The 8228-nt window shown below is 36.9% G+C and overlaps 1 protein-coding gene across 1 annotated transcript; it reads right to left on the bottom strand.

The window, feature by feature from the left end:
* Window positions 1-589: 589 nt before the first annotated feature.
* Window positions 590-4997, bottom strand: CTLA4 (cytotoxic T-lymphocyte associated protein 4). The gene is made up of 4 exons (XM_006267243.4): window positions 4816-4997; window positions 3208-3558; window positions 2638-2747; window positions 590-1643 (listed from the first exon to the last, which is right to left on the bottom strand). Exons 1-4 carry the CDS (start codon window positions 4871-4873, stop codon window positions 1545-1547), a joined length of 618 nt encoding a protein of 205 aa, XP_006267305.1. The 5' UTR covers window positions 4874-4997; the 3' UTR covers window positions 590-1544.
* Between the last annotated feature and the right edge of the window lie 3231 nt (window positions 4998-8228).

Genomic DNA, 8228 nt, shown 5'->3' with positions numbered 1-8228 from the left:
AAAGGAATTTGAGAAAGACAGTGCCTGGCATGTTTTGATCTAAGGTTTCAAGTTTGAATGTGAAACAGTAGATGGTAGCTGACAGTGTTTTAAGTTCTAATTTGAAAACAGTTTCATTTGTTGGCTTCTGTTTAATGAGTGAGAGCTTCTTTTAGAGAGCTGAAACAACAGGATCTGAAGCTAGAACCAGCCTTTTGCATAAAGTTACAGAAGATACCACTACAATCTTTATGGTCACCTTTTGTAAATAATTTAACTTCACCCTTGTCCTGAAGTCATTGACTATATCAATTCTAAACATTGCCACAGTGACTTTTCTTAGTCAAATGGAAGACAAGACAGATTTTTAATGACAACCACTGAATACTTGAAAGAAAGCTAAAGAAAAAGGAGTTCATGCGTGTGTGTGTGTGTGTGTGTGTGTGTGTGTGTGTGTGTGTGTGTGTCTATGTATGGGCATCAAAAGGCAAAAAATTATGGATAGAAGATAAAGGTTCATTTGACATACTGCTTTCTTACATGTAGCCACTCCCTGTTTCTTCTGAAAGCGGTGAATAAAAAATTAACTTAATTTTGGGCAAAGCTTCAAGATTTTTATTGAACAGTATATAACTAATAAACAAGATTATACACTTTCTGCATTTTCATGGAAAATAGACTGTTAAACACAGCAACAGACCTTCTGCCTTGTGGATTGATGCTAATTTAGCATTCTTAAAAGCAAGAACCCAACAGAGCTTGAGTGTCCTCCCAGCAACAGCCTAATAGGGCTCCTGCAGTGAGACCTTTCTCTCCAACAGCTCTGTCAGCATTAGCTCAGATACAATCAATGTTACCTCCAGCGCAGCATCCCGTGACACAATGCCAGCAAAAGGAGCTTAGATCAGGCTTTTACAGCAGCAGTGTCATCAGTGCTAGGCAGTGCTGATGTTGCTGTGGGAATGCTCAGCACTAATGCAAGAAATGGCATCAAATTTATAGCACTAAATGGAAATTCACCAACATTTCTTTATACATTAGTGTATTGTTATGCCTCCATCCCACAACTCCTTCAGTTATCACTGCAATGACACACAAGCCTTAGTCTTAATAGTGTTTGGTTTCAGCTGATCAACAGATATGCTGAAATTTGACAATAAGATATTTGCCTGCAATAGCAATAGCTCTTAATGCTAAATATGTATGTATCTGTATGTATGTATATATATGTATGCATGTGTGTATGTAGATATAGATACACACATACACACGTGTGCATGTATATACACACAAACACACACACACACATACATACATGTACATATTGGTACAATACAACTCATAGAACCAATGGCCAAAATATAGCCATTTTTGGGTGATAGGAGTATCCTTGAAATATTAATGCATAACCTTCTTCTTCATTTATTCTACTCCAAACTATAACAGTTACAAGGTATATTCTCTTCTCCCCCCACTCTATAATAAGAAATTTGAGTTTTATTTGTTTAAATTAGAAAGCCAAATAACAGAATCTGCTAGAAATTGCCCATTTCAGTTTTCTTCTTTTAGTTAATGGTGATGTGGAATGGTTTAAATGTCTTCTGTGGTTCTTCTGGAGGCATTTTCACGTAGACCCCAGTAGTGAGATAACGTCTTTTCCGTATCTATAAAATATATGAAAAAAATAAGTTTAATTCAGTGTGAGACTTCCCAGTGCAGACACTGTTAATCAGTCACTGTAATGATTTGGAAAACTGTAATAAGCAAAAGTCATTGGGTTGATAATGCCAAGTGGTGTTTGTCCGAATCACTTTCCCTATGCTCTTACTTTCTCTCTACAGTAAAATAAAAGCAATATATTCTTATCTGAAAGGAAGAAAGAGCAGCTGTGATAGATTAGCTTTTAGGTAATATTCAGGAAAACTCCTATTACATTAATAGGAAAGGGGGTGCAGGTTGCAAAGTTCAATGCCACATCAAAATTATCAGTATTTAGATCTAGGTGTTTAATTTAGTTCATCTAGCCATCTGCTTTCTGGATCTAGCTGTATTGTTCAGGGTGTTTGGTTCTGACTGTTGGGACTGGATGTTTTCTAACAGGCAATATACATTTACCTATTGTCATTTAAGAGAAAAACTAAATGCTCTGATTCCCTATTGCCTTCAGTCTGTGCAACTATTTATACCTGTGCAGAGTGAATGTAAAGCACTATCAAATATAAAATCTGCACTGTCAACAGTAACAATTTTCTACATCTTCACAGAGAAGTGGACAGACAGCACAGTGGGTAGCAATGGAAAACCAGGACAAAAATGTGGAAAAGAATACGTATAAAGGTTATGTAATCTTAGATTCCTATAAAGGCTGATGAGCTTCCACTTGGGATTTGAGTGCTTTCCTGTATCAGAAGCTAAAAAAGAATCAAGTTCACTGGTAGGACCTGACTTCTTTCTGCCACTTTGGCTATGTAAAACAGTCATAAACTGACTTAAATGGATGGTCAAATGTGGTTATTTTTTGTCACTAGTAGGACAACAGGAAGGGGCAAGGGCATTCCAGTGAATCCAGCACCTATTTTTTTCCTATGGTCTCTCTTTCCTCCTCTCGTATCTATGCAAACAAGTGTAATTTTATGCTGTTATGAATATGGTACTTACTGCTCTGCTCAAAAGAAAGGCTGAGATTATGATACTGTAAAGAAACAATCCTGATGCAGCAGCTCCTAATATCCAAAGGTAAAGGTCAGTGTCTGGGCAGGGCTCAGGATCTGAAACAAATCAAATTAAACATAAACCAGGTGAGGAATCCACCTCAGTTATAGCGTACTGCAGCTGTCTATGGTAAAACTCACCAATGTGTTAGTAAAGCCAAACCCTGTAGTTCACACCCACTCAAAAATCCCATTTTTCTCAGCAGAAAATTGGCTTGGGTAAGGAACTACATGACTTGGCCTCTGCTATTTATGTGCTTATACATACACATTCATCTAGGCATGCATGATAAATGTGGTATAGTCACATGGTTTTCATAGTCAAGCATGTAAGCATGACAGTTTGATAAATACATTATGACTACCTTATCTCTCTACAAGTAGCTTTTAAAGGGATCAAACATAATAATTCTAACTTGAAATTTTGTTTAACCCTCTATATTGATTCCTGTAAGACGGTAGCAGCTCACTTAATAACATATGAAATAACATAGACTCATAAAGCTATTTTACTCACCCATGACATAAAGCTGTGTCCCATTGCCCGTGTTCATAAAATAGGGTGGTGGATACATCCTCTCCATCTTGCAGATATATAGACCAGTATCATTAGGCTGTAGCCCTGTGAGGGTGAGAGTCACGTTGTTTCGGCTAGGGCTAACATGACACTGAATGATCTTTTCCACGCTGAACATCTCATATTCAGTTGTGTAAGTTGAAGCACAGATCTCCGTGAACTGGTTGCCTGTCTGCTTAAGCAGAGTCACTCGGATTTCCTTTGCATTCCCAATGTGCTTATATTCACACACCAAGCTGGCAGTTCCTTTCCTGTTCGCCAAGACCATTGCTGGCTGGGTCACTTCCATGACTGTGATTAAAAAAAACAGAGCATTTTGATAAATGCATGTGTTAAAGAAATGTGCTTCAATAATTTGTGCATTCTTCATTAAAACATATAAAAGCAAACGAAGAGATTCCAGCATAAAAAGTTTTAGCCCTGGATAATTGACACAAGCTCTAGTGGATCCTTTTGAAATCTATAGGAAACTTTGCTTCATACGGAGTTAATAGACTTTTAAAATGTCTCCATTGATATACTAGAAATTCTGTAGATATTAATACACACTGCAGTAAATCTCAGTATTCCTCATATATCTGAATAGTATGACCGACTCACATAATGGACCTGTATGTCTATTGTCAATATACATGTCTGTATACTGTAGTTTTCTGCTTAAAGCAAACTATTGTTAATGCATAAGAATTAAAAGAAAAGTAAGATTGATTTTCACTTTACGTTAAAATTGATTAGGTGTTGTAAAAATTTAAACCAAATTGTCTAAAGGTAGAAATAAGCACTTAAACTGAGCTCCTATGTGGAAAATTTCAACCAAGAACATACTTTACTTGATTATTAGGTTTAACAATAGGATGGGTCAGAAACCATTTCTGCAAACATTTTTCAAATTCTTTGTTTAGATTTTCAGATTTTCAACCAGTCTGGCTTCCCCAACTATTGAGGAGTTCTAAGCCCAAATACTTGCATGTCATAAATCCTCATAAAATACTGAAAAATTTAAAAACAGGAAGGGAAAATGTGCTACAGTAATTTATAGATTTATGGGTTACAGTCAACTGCTGTTATTCATCACTCCGTAGTTTCCATTTTCTATATTAATGTAAATAGATTTTGCTTTGGTAAGGATTGCAGAAACTGACCCACTATCATGTGCTCAAGTCAGTTTTGTGTTATGGCGAGTTCAGAGAGCATTCATGTCATTCAGTACTGCAAATACAAAGGGAAGGAAATTATCTCTGCAGCAACGATTTCGTTGAGAAGGTCTGATTTAGACAAATCCAGCTCTTTTTATATTTCTGATCTATTCAGGAGTCCTTCATCGCAGCTCTAGAAACTGGGCTGCTTTGGAATCAGCCTATTCTTCCAGAGAAGTACCATTGCATTTTTTCTGTTCCAAATAGAATTCCAAGACCTTCCCAAACTACTATTGAGAGACCCAGCATCACATATATCCTGACCTTGTAATACTGAGTCATTGTCCTGCATAGAGGTGAAACTGAGAAAATGCAGACACCCCCAGCCACCTTGTCACCTTTATCTACCCACCTTTAGCGATGCCAGTGGCTGTGCAGAGAAAGCCGATGGTGATCAATAGCGCAATCATTCCAATGCAGAGATGGATATCAAAGGGGACAAAGTTGGCTGATGTCCTCTGACTCCAGACCAAGCTGGAACTGTCAAAACTGCAGGGGAAGGGCAACACCTTTGAGGATACTGAATCTTTGAAATGTTTGAACCCACACAGATTCAGTGTATATATAGCTTTGATCCTAGTTATATACACACACTGTACCTGAAAGGTATATGAAGCTTTGTTTTGGTTTTACGAGAAAGGAAGTAGTGGGTTTGATTAGTACGTGCACAGTTAACCACAAACAGCATGAACAAAAACAACGATTCAGCAAATGGAAAATGTATTCAATCCGAAATCTATCATTCGTTCTACTTTATGAGCTGGGGGAGGAAAGTTAATAGTCTAATAGACCAGTTCAGCCCTTTTGGCATTACCAGCTTTCAAAGTATTGAGGGTTTCTGCAATCACCAGGAATTTCCTAGTAGGAAAGCATGTAGAAAAATATGTGTACATATATGGTTATACAGTGAATAGATGCAAACGAACCTTTTGATAGAGGTCTTGCCTCCTACCCCCACAATTTTGTGCTAATTTTAGTATTAGTGCTTTTGATGTTTTGAAAGTGCCATTCCCTCCTTGTTCAAAAAATCTGGTTAAAAGTTTGAATGTTTTGATCTTTCTAAATCTAAGCAATGAGACCTGAAACAGGACCACAACTTTTTTATATTTTCCTATCTCCAAATAGTGTTTATCTATCTAGGTGTTTAGGTGAGACTTGCCAGCCACTTTCCCTGTGTATAATCCTTTACCCACCTGAGAAAAGTGTCATAAGACTGACAAATGAAATGCACTACAGAAACATTTATTATCCACCCTGCTTATAGGGGATATCCAAGCTTTGAGAACCATCCTTGTGTTTTTTAGTGACAGGCTGTCAGGTCAATGGCAAAGGAGTATTTTAAACACTAAATAGATATATTTACATAATAGGCCAAATAAATTTTTCTTTTTTTCCCTCTGTGAAGTTATATAATGACTTCATTTGCATAGCTAGAGTTTTATCTTAACCAATGTTCAAAACATCATGTATTAAGGTATAAATGAGTATAAGTTGAAATTACTGGCCTAGCCTTGACACTAACATATCCAGGATAATGATAAAATTAACTTCTAGTCTTTTTGCCTAGGATTTGCATACTGTTAAGTCAATAATTCAGTCAGCCATAATTTAAACTGCTGGTGACTGAATTAGATTGTATGTTGATTATGCAATTAGCTGATAAGAATTTACAGGGATTGCCATGGAAAACTAAATGTTTTCTGCTCCAGGTATCTGAAATAACCTTCATGTATTCCTTTAATAAGGATGAAAGATACAGAAGCATTACAACTCTAGCAAATATTTTAAGTGCCCACCCCCCTTTCCTTAGACTGGTCCCTTTCTAGAGTTGCCTTTTTGGATCCCTATGGTCCCTATTACCTTTAGTCTAGTCTTTCCTCACAGGCCTTTTGTTGTAATAACTGTCCTTTCATCTGTGTAAGGCTGGAGAAAACTGCACAGACGTATCCTCAGTGACAGGGCACTGACATTGGACTGATCAATGACTTAAAAAAAGTCCCATTACAAAAATGTCTCTCCTATCCCTGTTTCTCCATCCACAGATGACAGAGAATGGACAAAACCATATTTGAAGACAGTTCATAGTTAAATGGGCTCATAAACCAAAGGATCTGCTTATGAACTGCTGATATAATTTATTTCTTCCCTATTCAGTCTCTCTTATAACCAGTTGTTGATAGACCGGGTCTCTGAAGCATGACCCCTGATGCGAGTAAAAGCATCCCCAAGGCCTTGTGACTGCTCTAACTAATCCTCTGCTTCATGTAGCCTCTTATACACTCTAGTTATTACACCAGCCCTTTTCTCTCCATCATTTTAAACATCACCCTGTTCCCTTTCCCTGTACCCAGACCTCCTCTGATACATTGCTTATGCTGGAGGGTCAACATAAATGATGATAGAGCCCTTATGCTGACTTTGAGGTGCAAGGTTTCTTCAATGGGAACATTTCCCAGTTCTATCTCCATCAGCCTATTTGTTGCTCCTATCATGCCTACAATTAGAATGAAAGCTTTTTGGACTATGTCTTAGGTGTTTTAAAGTACCTAGCCTGCTATTAATTATAATAATATTAATTTTATCCTTAGGGCATCCCTAAATCACCAAATAGTAGGTGACTTTTGTACTTTACATGTGCTATCATAACTTCCATCATTATAGTCCTCATTGGGGATTGGACCAATGACCTTCAGAGTTAAGTATTAATAGCTTGAAATAACAATTCAGTTTAGGAGGTGAACTTTACTCATGCCCTCAGTAGACAGCATATAGGGGCACATCTTGAATTGAACATTGGGCTACACTGAAATAATTAGGTGCACTGGAATTAGATCATTAACAAATTTAAAAAATCTTTGCTATTTTAGGTTGATGTCTGGCATTTTATTTGAACTCTTTATCTTTAGTGTAGCAGCTATTCAGGGCAAAACCTGCAGCTACCATGAAGTCAAAATTCCCATTACAAAATACTATTATTCACAATTATTTTCACACTTAAGAAAATTACACTGCTCTAACTATATTTTTCTTCAGTGACAGGAACTAAAAAACCCATATGTTTGGTTAATACCTTCAGATGTAATGGGGAGAAGAAAAGTTTAACATTTGCATAGCATCTAGTTTCAGGATATCTCGTTGAACTCACAGTGTGAGATTTTGTCTAATTATGTTAAACAATTCACGTTTCTAACATGTTAGCTCACCACAAAGCCATCAGGTTTTGAAATGCACTGTCATTGTTTTTTTAAAATCGAGACCTCTAAATGAAATGGCTGAAGAAGAAAATTCTTTCTACAAAACAATATATCAAGGAGGAAGGAAATAACACTTAAAGTTGCTGGAAAAATTATAGTTTCATTACCTTTAAAGGATGAAAATCTCTTTGCAGAGTAAGCCCTAGATATGACCAAGTTTGGTGGATTAATCTTGGTTCCTGGGGAAAACACAATTCCCATGACAAAGCTACACAAAATAGGATGCCACACAGCTCTGGACTTTCTGTCAGCCTTTAATGTAAAAATAACAGGTTGGATCCCTGCTGTGTACTGTTTAACAATTTTAAATTAACTGAATTTGGAGTCACTATGGATTCTTTTCTATGAATACTCGTCAGTCAGCTCTGGACTACTCTTCTAGTGTAGTTCAACGGAACATATACCACTGGTTTGTCCAAGTACCTTCAAGATTCTATAGTTATTGGTAACTCCTTCTTTGGACCTTTCCCACTACTGATGTTGATGCCAAAATTGTATACAATTAATTACA

This window comes from Alligator mississippiensis, chromosome 4 (assembly GCF_030867095.1).
Source record: "Alligator mississippiensis isolate rAllMis1 chromosome 4, rAllMis1, whole genome shotgun sequence".
NCBI lineage: Eukaryota > Metazoa > Chordata > Crocodylia > Alligatoridae > Alligator > Alligator mississippiensis.
This window is presented reverse-complemented; position numbering and strand designations above follow the sequence as displayed.